We start from the raw sequence: 16,966 nt of genomic DNA on the forward strand, positions 1-16,966 counted from the left end.
GATTTGGTTTCTTAGGGTGCTGGTAGGGTAGGATGCCCTAGGAGGTCTTTCCCACTTATGCTATAGGTGAACAGCAGTGCTATTACCATGAATGGGGTTTTTATTAGGGTATTCTGTCACCACTGTTAGGATATCGGGGTTTAGCAGGCTTTTTTTTTTTAAGAAGTTGGAGGGAGGAGGTTCCCTTCCAGCAGTTGCTACCAGATGGTGAGTGCTGCTTGCAGTGCTGGGCTGCACTGACCTCTCTTCCCTTTCAAGGTGACTCTTACATTCTTAACGTTATTTGTGTGCATGGCATATTGCTGCTTTCAAAGTGAGCAATCCAAAATGAGTGAATATCTAGAGGAAAAATAAATACTGTTTTCTGCTTTCTCTTTCTACACAAAATACAGTTCTTACCACTTAATTAAAATTAAGATTTTTGTCTCTGTCCTTACAATGCACTAAGTTAAGCACCTTCAGGAAAGACTGGTCTACTCACCAAGCTCCTTTCTGATTCAGGGACCTTAATGCCCTATTCTGTGTTGTGTGAGGGCTGTCAGTGGGTCACATGTAGAACTCTTGTCATTACAATCCTATCTGTATTTAAACTAAATCAGTTTCTTAGTTTTTTTTTAACAAATAGAGCTTTGTCACTTCTGTACCAATACAAAAAATTTCACTGGGAATGGTACATTGCATGTATGTCAAGACTACTTGAAACTTACCTTGGCTAAGCAGTTGAGTTGGGATTTAGAGGTTATTTGTCTTGCAGTCAAGGATTTACTGGAAAAAAGGGCAAACTACCTTGACCTTTTTGACAGAAATGTCAAAATGGATTCAAAAGCTGACTAGAAAGAATATGGAAGGAAATCCAAGATTAATTTAAAGCTGTCAAGTGAAAGACTATAGGTATTCCTCAGATAATATTTTTTTTATTAAAGTGTTCAATACATTGCCAGTAGGAGAAATCAAACATTTTTAGTTGTGCAAAGTCATCCTAACTTTCCATTACTTCCTGTGTACTTTTAATTATGATGATAGCATGTACCCATAATTAATCCAATGAAGTGTTTCAAAATTTTTGGGGTGAAGGAACAAATAGTGTTCAAATAGGTGCAGAAAAGCAGGCAAAATCTCTTTTGTTTGTTGCTTTACCAAAATCAAACTCCAGCCAATGAATTTAAAATAGCATGCAAATTTTGCACAAAGTTTCACCTTCATGTTACAGGAAAAAAATTTCAAACTTACAGATTTTTTTTTTCTTTTAATTCTACAGTATAAGTAAGGTCAGAGATTGCTTTTGTCATTAAATACAGAATATTGTAGTAATTTGTTATGCCTTTCTGTTACAGATTAACTAAACTCCAGATATTGGAACTTAGAGAAAACCAGTTAAAAATATTGCCAAAGTAAGTATTGTATAGTTCTAGAAATTCATACAGCATTTGTTTTAACATTAATCCATTGTACCTCTCTCCTAAAATTTAACATTTTTCTAGTCTCTGGCTTGCAATTCTCACTTAATTCATCAAACAAGCCTAGGCTGATGGTGATGCACTTCCTGCTGTTTCTATGAACAAGGGCAATGCTCAGTATTTTCTGACTGGGACTCTGGAGCTCCAAGCAGGTTAACAAAGATACAAGAGGTCCATGAAGAAAGAAACAGAACCCAAAGATGGGATGTGAATAGCCACCACAGAGTCATGAATATGTTGTGGTGTACTGTAAAAGTGATCTTTCTCGGGCAACAGAAATTGGTAGAGTTGCTGGTTTTGGTGGATGTAGGAAATTTTGGTGGAGAACAGGAGGCTCTAACAGTTCAATATTTGCTCTGTCCAATTCATGCTAGGAAGCCCTTGAATGATGTAGGCTGAAGTGGAAACTGTGAGCTCTTCAAATACAACAGCCAGCTTTTTTAGTGACTGTAGCTAATTGTATGCGTAAGACATGATCAAGGGTTATGTTCTATTGGGATTCCCTTTTTAAGTGCCTACATACTGTACTCTGAAGTCTGCAGTATAAACGAGCCAGAACTTCTATCTAGAATGACATGTACAGCATCAGAAAGTGTGAATTTACATCTTCAAAGTGTGAAGCATTCTGTGGTATAAATACTCTCAATTCTATTCAGCTCTCTCTGCTATCATTAATTTTTAGCAGAAAAAAAATACAGGACATGTAATTTAGAGTGGTAGCTCTCTAAATTAAGTTACTCCCAACTGAGGAATACTGGCTATAATTAAAACTTATAGCTAATAGTATAAGATCACTCTGACCTTAATTGCCATAATTAACACTAACAGCATGAATTACATTAAATATTTCTGAAAATGTGGTTTATTCTTATAGTGATGAGACAGTAATATGTACTTTAATGTGTTTAAGTCAAACATACCCTCTGTTGAAGGTGTTGGGAAACTTTTTGTAGACTTCAGTGTTTTCAGAGTTCTGTTCTTGATTGAAAACTAAACAATAACTGTCATGAAGAGCTCCTCTGTTCCATAATGATCTATGGTACATGCCAGCTTCATTATTTTATTCTGGCGCTCTTATAGAAGATGCAATACAGGTTTAAAAAGTGTAGGAAATTCAAAGCAGTTAATAAGATGCAGCAGTAGGTCCTAATATTTTTGCTATACAATACGAATATATTTCTGATTTTCCTGTGTCTCTCATCTTTCTAATATTCATACAGCAAATTCTTTCCTATTTGTGATAAGAAATGTATTTGGATAAATTTGGCAGCATCAAACTAGCCCTCTTTCTGTGTAAAACATCCACATAACTTTTGACACTGAAGTATGAAGTCCTTGAAAGAATGTTAATCAAAATGGGTAATCAATGCCGACACACTACATCAACCTTACGTTATGCCAAACTTTATGCCAAATATGTATCATTTTCTTTGGAGCTTATCCACAGCCAGAGACTGCAAGTGGCAGCATTATAATGCAAAACAGCTGGATGAAACTATTTCCACTGAAAGGAAAGCAAAACCACAGAGACTATTTTAGAGGCATTTTTCTGATGGGTAAATTGGAAAGATGGTCCAGTAAAAATATGGTACTTTTTTTTTTTTTTCATTTTTTAAGCTTCTATGGTCTAATTGTCAATAAAAAGTGTAAGTGTTTTAGAAAGAAGCAGGTTATTTGAGAGTATAATTACAGTGATGCGGGGCCCAATCTTACCATCATGCATACTCTCTTTGAATTGTATGCCACTTGATATAAGCTGTACTGTTAACCTTAGTGAAGCTGTCTGTATACAACATAATTTGAGACATAATTTAGGCTATCTGATCCCTTAGAATTCAGTTGAATTGATGTCAAGTTCAATAATATGAATTCTGAAAGAGGCTTTTAATTTATGGGCGGGATTACGCAGCACCTTGTCAAAGATGAAAATAGGTGTAACTCCATGATCTAGTTAATGTTTGTTTCAACATGATTTGGCATTGAATTTTCCTGCTACCAATAATATTATTGGACGCCTTGTTTGCATTTTGTCTGATGGTATTTCTCTATAAACAATACAGAAGAGCAAGGAGATAGTAATCCTAGAATATTTGATAGTGCTATTACGTAAACAGGAGGGAAAGGAGGAAATATTTTGGAGACTCTCATCTTGCAAAAACATTTGTGTGTGTTTAGTCATTGAGCAAATTTGTTTGCTAGATCACAGTCATTTGGGCAAGGGAAAAAAGGGCTCCAGATCAATGAAGTTAACTTGTTATCCTGTCATTGTTATGTAACATTGGCTTGCATAATGTGGTCTATGAAGTTGCAAAAGCTACAAAATGCTATGTTAGATTCCTCAAAAGGAGTTGTTCAGCAGTACTTCTGGGAGACTCTTTGGAGCAAATTTGTTAGGAACATACAGCACTAAAATTGATATGGGCATGGTCTCACAAAGTTTTGAGTGATCAATCTTCTGCAGGGTTTCAGAGGGACTCATATCAGTTTAGTTAGAAATTGAAAAAGAATATTAGCTTACTGATAATCATCCTATTCATTAGTTTCAAGAAATGAGGAAATTCTTAGAATCTTCTGAAAATAGTATTTTTATGTTTTATTGGGGTTTTTTTTCCTTCTCTAGCACAGTAGGAATGTTAGCTAGAGGCTTTCCTTCAAAGCCTGTGTATACGCTTTGTACAGTGCAAAAAAGGCTTCTACTGCTTTTGTCTTGGTCTTGTCTTTACCTACTTATGCCAAATTCCTTGTTTGTCTCTAGCTAAATTACTCCAATTAAGTGATGAAAATCAAGTTTCTAAACAAATGTTGATTCTTCTTCTTGGAGATTATTTCATTAATAATATTAATAATCACATTAAATTACTTTCAGTAAATATGACATTGTCCAGTAAATTATTTTTTAACTGTATGTTCAGAGCAATTGTAGATCTTACTGTATTTGAGGAAAAACTGAAGCTTTGCGTAGCTGCACAGAGTATCTTGTGCTCATGCAATTGCTTCTTGAAGAAATTAGTGTGATATTCTGACAATATACAAGACTTTACCATTTAGAAGCTCTTACATTTAATTTTTCCAGAATTTTATAGTATGTACACAGTTGCAGTTTATATATAAAAGTTTTAGATACTACTAATAGTTCTGTGAAAATGTCTCATTAAATGAATATATGAATATGTTTTCATATGTGGGGGTCACAATTTCTTAAAAAATACTTCCAGGTAGAACTGCTGTTGATTGTGAAGTACCCATTATGACCACATGTGCAGTGGTAGATAATCTCTATGGAGTCCCCAAAGAGACATTTTTGGAAAAAGGTTTCTAAAACACAACTCGAAGTAATGGATTTTACTTTTATTTCAGACATTGATTTAGCATTTGCCGTAAGTTAGGTTAAAGAGAATTGATGTGTCACAAAATCCAATTTAGTAATCTCATTTAATGTATGACTAGAGAAATAATTAGAGTTCCAAACCACATCACATGGAAGTAATGTAGCAGCCTGGAGAGGTACAAAGGTGGTGTTGCATACTGTGATTCAACAGGGCCCTTCTCTGTTTTAACTGGTCACAAGTCTTCCTTTGAGAAGAAAACATGTAGTTAACCAGCCTTTGACTGCTGAAGGGACATATTGTGACTGAAGGTGAAAAACTGAACCACTCAAAAGAAGAGATGCACCACTGCATTACTCTTTATCATGAAAATTTCTTTACTGGACTTTAGTTTTGGCATGTTCATTGTGCAGCCTCAAATGTGTTGCTCTGTATGCTTTGTGTGAGACTCAGCAGTCTGCAGGATCAGTAATATCTACCTGACTGACCAGTGTGTGAAAAATTTAACTTTAACTAGGTATCATTCCAGTTACAGAATAGCATCACTACTTAATACTCATTACTAGATTTTTGTAAATCTGGCAGATTTGATGTTGCTAGTATTTTCTTAGACCTAATTCTTTATTAATCCCCTTCCTGTGCAGAACCATGTCCAGACTGACTCAGCTGGAGAGACTGGACTTAGGAAGTAATGAATTCACAGAAGTGGTGAGTTTTGCCTTAGTTAAAGAGCTCTGCATCTTTTATAAATCTTCTTATCCTTTGATCTGCTTTTAACAAATATGAAAACATAAACATCATCATAAGAGTTCTGCTTCCAAGCATTATCTATACCTTATGCTACTTTACGGAGCCTGTTATAAAACTCACATGTGTGATCTTATGAATGAGGGTATGTTTTTACTCCATTTTAAAATAGCACTCTGTTATATAGTGTGGTTACTGTACTGGTAAATAATTAAGAGTAATATGTGTTTGAATTATAAACATAATTGTTAGGCTTAGAATAAATTCTAAACACTTACTGATTATCATGTATTGAATATTACAGTTTTTTGCCTAACCTGCTTTTATTATTGTGCACTATTAGATCCAAGGGAAAGTATATTAAATTTGAATGTTCACAGTTGAAGTGCTCTGATTTTTCCTTCAGCATGCATTGACTTGTTTCCTGTTTGTGTTCTCACAGGCAAATATATGTTGTATTTAAGGGTCACATAACATGTCTCTGCTTTTACACAAATACTTTCCTGTATAAAGGAATTGAAATAGAAGTATAAAGAAACTTGCTGACCTGCAACACAATAGTCAAGTATTTGTGTGCCAGCAGTAGAACATGCAGAGCTGAACACTTGCCTAGTGATATGGTTTGGAAAATAGGGGAGTGTATTTAAGGAATTTTTCATTATTACAGTTAAACATCTAGCCCTTACCATGACTGCCATATTCTCATCACAGGGTATATATTTGTGTGGGAGCCTTAAACTGATGTTTAAATTACATCTTCTTCTTGGAAAGTGAGTTAGTTATTGGGAAATAATAAAGTTATTAGGAGTAAGGACCACAGCTTCAGCAGAAATCCTGTCTATTTACTGTATAACAAAATTTACTTGGCATTTATCTCAACTTGGCTATATCTATTAGGGTGCAGTAGTACCTCTTTTGTATTGCTTTCTCTGAGGGGAAGTTTAAACATATGCATATGCGACATGAATGTTTACGAAGAAGGGGTCTTTCCCTGATAAACAAGATGCTTTTTACAATAAGTTGTATTGGAAACACAATCCTGGACTTCATTTTATGCATGGAGTGGTTAGCTTTTATCATGGAGATGCAACCCTTGTTGATAGAAAAAATGAAGTTTGTTTTGATTTTCCCCCAAACCGAAAAATCACTGGGGTTTTTGAAAAACGGGTCCTGTGAGTTTATGAAATTTAAAGGTTTTTAGACATCCTCCATCAAAACTGTACATGTAACATGTACTTAGAGGGTGTGCCTGTTGAAAAACAATACTTTCTGTAAAAGATACCAAGCCAACAGAAAGCCTTTCTCTAAAAATTATTTAGTGCTGTGGTCAAGTTCTTCCAAGTTTTTATATATCTGATTATATATTTTTCATTTCAAAAGTGAGTTATCTCGGTTTTCTTTGATGACCCAGTGAAAAAAGTGGGTATAACAGCTACAATAACACATTACTAAAGTTGCAATAGACAAACTTGCTGGAGTTGGTTTTGCCATTCACTGGGGATGTTTCATAAGAGTTTTTTTAAATGGTTTCCCATTACAGCCTGAAGTACTTGAACAACTGAGTGGATTAAAGGAATTTTGGATGGATGGTAATAGACTAACGCTTATTCCTGGGGTAAGTTCTTTTGCTGTGTTAAACATACAGTATTTTGAATTACATAGGTACTTGCTTTGTCATTGATTATGTATGTTGAAGTTGTTATGTAATTTTAGTGTTACTTAAAGCCAAAAGGATAAATGGCACTTGAGTGCTTAACTAGTCCACTTAGAAATAATCGCTGATCATGAGAGCTGAGTTCTCAGCTTTTTGGTGAGGTTTTTTTCATTGAAAGTTATATATTTCTCATCTAAAAACTATGTTGCAATTCAGGGAAACGAGTAAAAGTCTTAAATAAAACTTAGGTTTGAATAGCCTTTCCAAAAAGGGATTATTCTAGGTTAGATAGCAAGCAGGAATATATAGGATAAATATGTTGTGTGACTTTTTACTGGTCACAGTTGTAAAAGAGCTGTGCCAGTTCCAGTGCTGTGTAAACAAGGAGCATAGTCAGTTCCTGAGAAAACAGTCTGTTGGCTTTGTATGGGTTCCTGACATCTTTCAGGATTACATGTGGTCCAGGCTGACCTATTATTGCAGTTCTTGAGAGTCCGTGCTTAAGTTTTAGCAAACTAATAGATAAGTATTTGAAATTTGGGAAGCAGCTGGCTTGTTTCAGCCTTAAAATCACTAGCAGTCATGTGAAATGTGGCCTTCCTGCCTGATCAGTAGTCTTTTCTACTGTTTTTCCATCATCTAACTCTTAGACAGTTGACTGGTTTGATTATAAAATATGAGCTGAACAGTGTTTTGCAGTAAAATAAAACTGTATTTCTGAGAGTGAAGATTTCAATAGAGTAGTGTGCATGAATTTTAAAGCTTATGCTTGGTTCATGTGGAATGGTAATACAAGCTTATATTTTGCCTTGTTTCTTTCAGTTTAGTACAATTAGGGATTCATTGTTGTTTTCGAGGATGCAGTTTTACACAAAAGGCAAAAATGAGCATTAAAAGTCTACTGGAGCATAATGATGTCCTCACATTATGTGTCTCTTTCTGAAGTCTGTTCTAAAGCTTCAATTACTTGATTCATGGTAACTAAACCATTGAATGTGCAGAAGACTGACTTTAGGGACATGCAGAGCTACTCTGGGGTGTCTCTGTGTGTAAAAACATCAGCTCTCCTTATCTGCACAAAATAGTTCATTTGAAAGTTTGTATATTTTGTACAAAATTGTATTTCAGTACTGTAAGTTTTTTCCTGTGGCATTACACTTGAGAAGTCAAATATGCTGCAATTTTTTTTTCAACTTGCACCTTTCTAGAATGCATTATTTTCTCTTGCTTTTAGTTCATAGGCACTTTGAAACAACTGACATACTTGGATGTTTCTAAAAACAACATTGAAGTAGTCGAAGAAGGTATTTCAGGTTGTGAAAGCCTGCAAGACCTACTGTTATCCAGTAATTCACTTCAGCAACTACCAGAGTCTATTGGTTTGTATTTTAAGTTAATTCATGTTGTTAGAAGCCTGTAGTACAGACACAGAGAACTTGAAAATACAAAAATCATATTCTAGATCTGTTTCAATTGAGTAGAAGTGCCAATTCTTGATAAAGTTGTAATGTATGGCTGAATAAACTTAAAATTGGTTTGGAGAATTTTTTACTTTATACAGTGGTTTGTAAATGGATGAAAACCTGCTGTCTATCAGAAAAAAAATATTTCTTTTTCTCCCTGCCCCCACTTGCCTACCCAAATGGTTGACACATTGTAAACTGGCAAACAAGTTCTGTAAGCTCATCTCCTTGTTTCCTTAGGAATACAGCACTATAGGCACACCAGGGAATAGAGATGATGTGGTGGCTTGCCCATAATGTTGGGTTTTTTCCCCCTCTTAATTTAAAGTTAAAACTCAGCTCAATTAATTCAAATGTCCATTTTGATTTACTTGTTCCTATTGTTATAGGTTCTCTGAAAAAGGTGACAACACTTAAAATTGATGAAAACCAGTTAATTTATTTGCCAGACTCCATAGGAGGGTAGGTATTTCACCAAAATAAAAAGTTGAATTGCCTTTCTGAACACTCTTCTGTAACAGTGGCTCCTCTTTCGAAGTTTTTTTCTAACTACTTGATTTAATTTCTTCTACATGTTAATGCCCTAATACAATTTAAAGCAATATTTTTCATCTTAGTTCTGCTTTGCAGCATGTATATTTCTATTACTTAATACCAAAGCACATATGTTCCTCACTTAATGCAGCCACCAATCTATAAAAAAAAATTAAGTGTGACAGAAAATAAGATATTTCAACAGTCAGTTAGTTTTCTGAAACTGGTTGGTTTTTTTTTGACAGTAACATGGCTGTGGTAGATATTGCAAATGATTTCCCAATCTCAAAAATCTTGTAAAAAGTAAATATGAACATGTATTTATCTTTTTTATGTATATATGAAGAATTTTCAGCTGTCCATCAGCAAGATTTTTTTAGTATATATTTTGGTGTTCAGCAATTTAATTTTAAACTTGCAAATGATAGCAAAAATAATTGGCTCACAGTTAAGTGCTGTACAAATGTACAACGTCTTCCAATTTATTTTCATATATTTTAATTAATATAGCTTGTCTTTTGTTGTCAGAGTTTACAAAGTACTTCTTTGCTGCCACATTCTTAGGTTCACCGTCTATAACTCTTGAAATTCTTTGCTTGTTCAGAAGCTGCACTCAGCTCTAATTTCACTATGATCTATCCCATTCTGAATGTTTTTAATGCCTTACACTGGCATGTTGTCATGCAGTACACAAGTACTCAGTGTTGCTGGCCTCACTGTTTTCATTGTGAGGACAGTGTAAAGGAGATTTAAAAAAATTAAGCAAGCTCGAAACAGAACCAAAAAACCTGCAATCAATAACAGGAAAAAACACCCACCCTAAAACACATTTTAGTCCATCAGTAAAGGATTCTTCTTGGATTTTAATTCCTTAGGGTTTATTTTGAACTACATTTGTGATTAATAATTAATAGTGATATTAACTTCAGAGTTTAAATTAATGTTGGATTAATTAATCTGTATAGAGGAATTAAGTTTTTTTTTTTTGCAGGTTAATATCAGTGGAAGAACTGGACTGTAGTTTCAATGAAATTGAAACATTGCCTTCATCTGTTGGGCAGCTCTCAAATATAAGAACATTTGCAGCAGATCATAACTTTTTAACTCAGCTGCCATCAGAGGTATGTATATAATTGCAAGTCTGTAAAATGAGTATTTTAATGTGTTTATATAGTCTGTACAGCTGCTGAATAACAAGTTACTAATTTTTGAGGGGATTTTCTTTGTGTATGTTTTTAATGGAGGATGTATGCAAATATACAAGTTTACAAAAAATGAAATTTGATTTTTTTAAGCAACAAGTAGGAATTCATTGGTGTGTATTGAAACGAAAAGGTTTAATATGTAAGAATAAATTTTCAAGGCGAAATAGCCTTCATACTAATTGTTTTTAAAACTTTCATATTTATGTTGTGAAGATGAATTCATTCTTTGTGTGGTTTTTTTTTTTTTTTAGATTGGAAACTGGAAGCATGTAACAGTGTTGTTTCTGCATTCTAATAAGCTTGAATTTCTTCCTGAAGAAATGGGTGATATGCAGAAATTAAAAGTCATTAATCTGAGTGACAATAGGTTTGTGAATGCATTTAATCAAGTAGACATTGTATAAAATGCAACAATAATGTAGACGGATTGTTATGACTACATTATGGCTATCTTTCCTTATCTCACACATAGCTCAGAAGGTGACTGAGATGTATTTAATGGATTATTGTCATATTCTGGATCTTGCAGCTCCATTATATTAAGCTATCTTTATTTTTATGGCCTGGAAAGTGCATTGAAGTGCAGCTTCACTACAGTCGTGATTGTTAGCATCTGTTTTTTAGAAATTACTTTGGTTATTTTCATAAAATTTTTTTTGATTCTTACTTAAAGATTAACAGCTTCTTGAATTGCATATGGAGCACCCAACAGTATCATAGGATAGTGTAAAAGACCATGGTGTTCTGTGCAAGGGGGATAAAGTTGTCTTTTATTAGAGATAGTCATGTTTAGCTTTGGAGAATTGTTAGTTTATAGAATTGAAGTGTACTGGGAGAGAGAACTAGCAGAGCTCTCTCTCCCCTTCTGTCAATCCAGCTTCTCTGTACACTTTCTGTAGCTTGATTTATCCCTTAATGCCAGAGCACCCATTTTCCATGACAGCCCATTCCCCATACATGTATCTTTAGGAAAAAAAAAGATTTTCAGGTGTAACACATTTTTCCTTAATTGGCATGTATATTGACAGCTAAAATGGTGAGGATTCGGATTTATTAATTCATGTTAATTGTCTTTGTATTCAAGTCACTCAGCTGAGTTAAATTCAGGTCACAATGTCACTTTTTTGTTTTAAGCTACTTGCTATACTGGGCAGACAAGTTTTTCTTGTTTGTTTTTTTTTTTTTTAAATTGAATTTAAATTACATGCTATAGCTTTTCAGCTCTCACTATTTATTAAGTGAATTTCATATGAAAATGTCCTTTTAAAATATTTTACAGACTAATGCAGGATTGTTTAAAGTCTTAACAGTATGGCTAAATGTACTTACATAAATTCTTGTAATTTACAGACTGAAGAATTTACCATTTACTTTTACAAAACTGCAACAACTCACTGCGATGTGGCTATCAGACAATCAGGTAAGATTTTTTAATATTGAAAATAAATGATTGTTGACGTCATTCCTAATGGGATTGACAAGAACAGAGCCATCTGTTAAATAAAGAGACCTAGTACTGTGTAAATCAATACTTTCTTGACATTACAATGTCAGTTCTCCTTAAGTAACCAATACTAAGCTTACCTGTCTCTGGAGGCTCATAATCCTGGAGAAATTCTGTGCTGTGAGGAAATGCAGACGAACTGATATTGGGAAGTTTTTTGGTTTTGTTGTGTTTTCTCTGTGTTTGGTTGGGGTTTTTTGGGTTTTGCTTTTGGTTTTTTTGTTTGTTTTGTTTGTTTTGGGTTTTTTGCGTTTTCTTTTTTGTTTGCTTTGTTTGGTTTTGTTTGTTGGGGTTTTTTGAGGTTTTTTTTGCTTTGTTTTGGGGGGTTTTTTGTGGTTTTTTGGGTTTTGTTTGTGCAGGCTAATTTACTCAGGTAAGTTTAGTGCTTGATAAGCTTGAACTTGAACATGTAGCCAGCTGTTGCTTTCACAGCTATACCAGCAGGGAAGCTCAGCCTGCCTGGTTTTGAATTAGGTTTCTTGCACACCTTTGAACTGTGTCACTGTTCAGCTTTGAAGCAGTTAAGCAATAACTCCTGTGCTTGTATTTTTCCTTTTTATTAAAGTCCTTGATATTATGCTGATTTTCTGAAGGGCATTAAAGTGTACAGAGCTGTCAGAAATCCAGTAGCCTCCGACGTGCACTTTTACTAAAACAGTAATTTCAAGAATCTTCTGCATTTCCCTGTAAGAGTTGGAGGATGTTCAATCTGGTCTCAAAATGAATAAACAAGGGTGCTGAATTTTTCTCTTTATATGATTGTCTGCAGTTTTAAATAGCTAAATATATCTATGCATTTCTGATAAGGGTGCTTTGGGATAGTAGTAAGTATCAAAAAGAAACTGGGTTACTTTTGGACTGTCTAGTGTTTTCTTTTCACAAAAGCTGTTCCTGAGTTTGTCCTCAATCAAAAAGCCTGTCATCAATCAAATACAGACATATTAATTTCATCATTTTGTGAAAATTATTCAGAGGAGAAATGGTTTAATTCAAGGGAGTGTAGCCTTCAAAGTTATGGGACAGGCATGCTCTGTGATATGTAGGTCATATTTACTTTTTTATATATATATATGCATATATATGTATTCTCATAACATAGCCTTCTTTCATTTACTTTCTAGTCTAAACCACTTATCCCTCTTCAAAAAGAAGCTGACCCTGACACACAGAAAACAGTACTTACTAATTACATGTTCCCTCAGCAACCAAGGACTGAGGAGGGTAAGGAATTTTTGAAATTACTTGTCACAGTGGTCACTGTTGAAAATAATAATGGGAAGGCTTCCTGCTAATATGATTTTCACTAAATAATGCTTAAATACCTAAATGCTTAAAGTTTGAAGTATACTTACAGGAGATGATGAGTTGTGTCTGATGAATGAGAGCACTAACTTAATGAGATTTAGATGTTGGTAAATTCTAGATGAAACTATTTCAGTGAGTAAGGTGAGAAATGGACTGACAGAACATGTTCTGTAGTGGTTGCCACTCCCAGCATGACATTCCTTCCAAAAGAGCCTAATGGTTTGGGGTGAAATTATCTTTAAGCAAGTGTTAGCTTCAAACTAACTATTTTAGCAAAATGTTTCCTTCTTTACCAAGTATGTATTTTTTGAAAAGTACTTAGTATTCTCTGGTTTATTTTGAAATTAGGAAAAAAAATCCGTTCAGAAAAAAACATATTGTTCACATGTAGTTTGAACTGTTTTTATGAAAGGTTAGGTTCCTGGCTTTTGGTCAGGAACTCATAATGATAGTGAAGTTTATTAAAATACTTTCAGATTTTTAAAATTCTAAGTTTACCCCTTAAATGCGGAGTAACAAATATTCCATTGCACTTACTAAGCTCTAAAATTAAGTGGTTTTCTATGTCAGGTGTAGAAGTGGTTAATATGAACAGTCTTGGTGTTGCTAGTGAAGGATATACACTTTCTGGGTGGTAGTGGCAAATTTATTAGACTACTTGTCATGCTAAAAGTAGAACCTGGCTGACGTAACACCAAGACATGCTAAAATAAGAGACAAGATTTTTTTAATCTCTTGTAAAATTAAGCAAGAAATACTTGTATCTAAAGCCCCTGTCAACTGCATAAGTGCTGCAAAATCATGCAGATTAAATTAACCTCCAGTTTTATATGCTTACAGTGCTTTAGGATTAGTAAGAATGCAGGTTTTTCTCACTAAGTCATTCTGAGTTTTCATTTTTAAATTTTCATTAAATTAAATAAGATGAATGTTCTTACCCGTGCTTAATGATTTTAAACACTGATAATAGGCTACATAAATCTATACAAGTATAATTCATGTTTATATACATATCCACACACAAATACATTATTTCATATTTATTTGTAGACTAAAACCACTCAGCAGAGTTCTGCTGAAAATTTTCAAATGTGAATGTTAAGACTAATGTACAGCTGAGCATATGATTTTCTTTTTAAAGGTAGGGATTTTTCTAATATAAAAGTACATAAAATTCATAAAGCAGTGGCATTGCATCCAATCTTCAATTAATGATGCTGTTAGTCTTTCATCTTTTAAATAAAAGAATGAATACAAAAGCACACCAATCCCACTCAAGAGAAAGAAAAAGAGTATATTTTGTTTTACATAGTGTAGCCTATTCTTATACAAGCTTCTTTGGGGTTCTTTTTCCAGTTATGTTCATATCTGATAATGAAAGTTTCAATCCATCTCTGTGGGAGGAACAGAGGAAACAGCGTGCTCAGGTGGCATTTGAATGTGATGAAGACAAAGATGAGAGAGAGGCACCACCTCGGGTTAGTAGTGAATTTACTTTTGCATACGTGGTGCTTCCCTCCCTCTTACTTCCACCCTTAACCTCAGCCTTATCCATACTTTGGTTATAGGTTTCACTCTGCTGAATAAATCAAGTCATAAGTTTAGAGTATCTAGCAGGATGAAACACTATGGTTTGGATTTTTTTGTTGTGTTTGCTTTTAGTTTGGCCGTTATTTGGCCAAATCATTTTCAGCAGGGCACAAGGGAAGAGCTGGAGCTAATACTTGGCAGTGTAGGCCTACCTAAAATACTACCTGACTAATGGTGCTGTGGAGAACACGTGGGGAAACCATGATAAATCCTGATTTTATTTTGAGTAAATTACAGTTTGCTTAATCCTTGCTTGGAATCATTGGACATGTTGGGGGAAAGGGAGTGAAAGTGATTCGTAATCTTGCCTGGTTGTATTAGCTTATGTCTGCCTCAGTGCCAACAGACTTGAATATCAAGGTGGAGATTCTAGAGTATTCATGGTGAGGCCTAATTAATTAATTGTTTTAAAGCCTATGTTTTAGTTCTGACATTTAAATAAGTGTAGAACCTTATTGCCTTTTGTTACACAGGAGGGCAATCTGAAGAGATACCCAACTCCTTATCCTGATGAACTTAAGAATATGGTCAAAACAGTCCAGACAATTGTACATAGACTAAAGGATGAAGAATCGACTGAAGATAATGCCAAGGAGTCAAAACGAGAAGTCCAGACAGTTTCTGTAAAAGATGTGGGGGTAAAGGTTAGAAATAACATTATCTTCTGGTTTTGCAAAAAATTCCAAAGACTAAAGTGTCATTGATTCCTTTTAATTCTCTTTTCCCTCCCCTCTGATGCTTTAGCAAGAAAAATTGTTAGATTGCAGAACCAGTTTACCACTCCGCCACCTAAAGAGAACTGTGGATGTGTTAAGGAGCTGCCTTCTTTGGTTTCTGGAGGATGGCATCTTTGTCATCCTCTGCTCCTCTTTCATCTGTCAGATTTCACAATGAAATTTGGATAATCTCAAAGGCTTTTACTGCTCATGACTGAAAGCTATGTGTGGTAACAAGCAGTAATAGCAGACTGGCAAAAATTTCCCAAGTCTCTAAGAGCTTGATGCAGCATGATAGAAGATAGGACTACTTTTTGGTGCTCACATTGAATCATTGCTGGCATTGGCCTGTTTGATTTTTTTCTTTTTCATATGACTGGAAATATAATGGTACATATTGACACCATAAGGATAAAAGTCAGACTGATTGACATAGGGTAGGGACTGTAGCTTAGTTATCTATTGTGTTTTCTTAGCATTTCATACCTGATGCATTCTGTTCTTTATAATTTCAGAGCTCAGATTTTTCCATTCCATGTTTTCCCAGAATATATAATGCTGGATCTATATGTCATTAAAAATGTTTCAGGATGCTTTCTTTGCTAATACTCTTTATTTTGTAGACCTCTGAAATTGGTTCAATAAAGAACAAAGCCGATGAGAGAAAGCAATATTCAGCAGGAAGCTCTCTGCAGAAGCCTAGTGAACCAGAAGCTGAGCACAGCACTGCAAATTCACAGATGACTGCACTTGTTAAAATCTTGCAGAACACGAAAACAACTGTCAACCATGAGGACATGCTTGAGGTATGGCATTGCAATGAGCATTATAGCAGTCAGAAATTGTGCTGGTGTTGTATTGAATTTGTTCTTCTGGGAGATGAAAATTTCTGTTGACAATAGAAGAAAATTGCCCTCCATAAATGTTGTAAATTCAGATGGTTTTCAATACAGTACTTTTTTTGCTTCAGATTTTTTAAGTAAAAGTTGAAACAGCTAATAAAAAGTTCATAATAAAAGATGCATTAAATTAAAGAAAAGATAATACAAACTCAGTTAAAGATTGATATACACCATGAAAAAACTCATACTTTTGTGGAATTCTCCAGTTGTTTGACTGTCAGTACTTCATTTAATAATCACTTTTAATTGTTGCTGAAATCAGGATCAGTGGTAGCAATAAAATGTTTCTGTATCCAAGTTGTTATACACGTGCATTTCAAATGAAATGTAGAAAGTGGTTTTAAAAATATTTATTCCTCTGTATTTACTAGTAAGCTGTCTATTCCTGACAGCTGTATTACTTGGAATATACTTACCTCTTACAGAGAAGGATTTTAAACTTCTGAACTGTGCACCTCTCTGTCAAACACTATGTATTTATTTATTTAGAAAGCTTGAGATTTATGACAAATTTTGGAAGCTGTCATTCAATCAGTTCCCAGTCACAACCTATAAAATAAAAC

The 16,966-nt window shown here is 34.4% G+C and overlaps 1 protein-coding gene across 9 annotated transcripts in view; it reads left to right on the top strand.

Annotated features, from left to right (window-relative positions):
* ERBIN (erbb2 interacting protein) overlaps window positions 1-16,966 on the top strand; it is a 116,596-nt gene that overhangs the window by 75,693 nt on the left and 23,937 nt on the right. For 8 of the 9 annotated variants that reach the window (XM_084225933.1, XM_084225932.1, XM_084225934.1 and 5 more), the window contains 12 exons: window positions 1,335-1,391; window positions 5,428-5,491; window positions 7,071-7,145; window positions 8,419-8,563; window positions 9,037-9,109; window positions 10,173-10,302; window positions 10,638-10,753; window positions 11,737-11,806; window positions 13,012-13,111; window positions 14,552-14,673; window positions 15,259-15,429; window positions 16,125-16,307. In XM_084225933.1, coding sequence (XP_084082059.1) covers window positions 1,335-1,391; window positions 5,428-5,491; window positions 7,071-7,145; window positions 8,419-8,563; window positions 9,037-9,109; window positions 10,173-10,302; window positions 10,638-10,753; window positions 11,737-11,806; window positions 13,012-13,111; window positions 14,552-14,673; window positions 15,259-15,429; window positions 16,125-16,307 — 1,306 coding nt within the window. The remainder of the gene's footprint in view (window positions 1-1,334; window positions 1,392-5,427; window positions 5,492-7,070; window positions 7,146-8,418; window positions 8,564-9,036; window positions 9,110-10,172; window positions 10,303-10,637; window positions 10,754-11,736; window positions 11,807-13,011; window positions 13,112-14,551; window positions 14,674-15,258; window positions 15,430-16,124; window positions 16,308-16,966) is intronic. The other variant, XM_084225937.1, reaches the window with a different exon arrangement.

Source organism: Fringilla coelebs (assembly GCF_963513975.1).
Source record: "Fringilla coelebs genome assembly, chromosome: Z".
Lineage (NCBI taxonomy): Eukaryota > Metazoa > Chordata > Aves > Passeriformes > Fringillidae > Fringilla > Fringilla coelebs.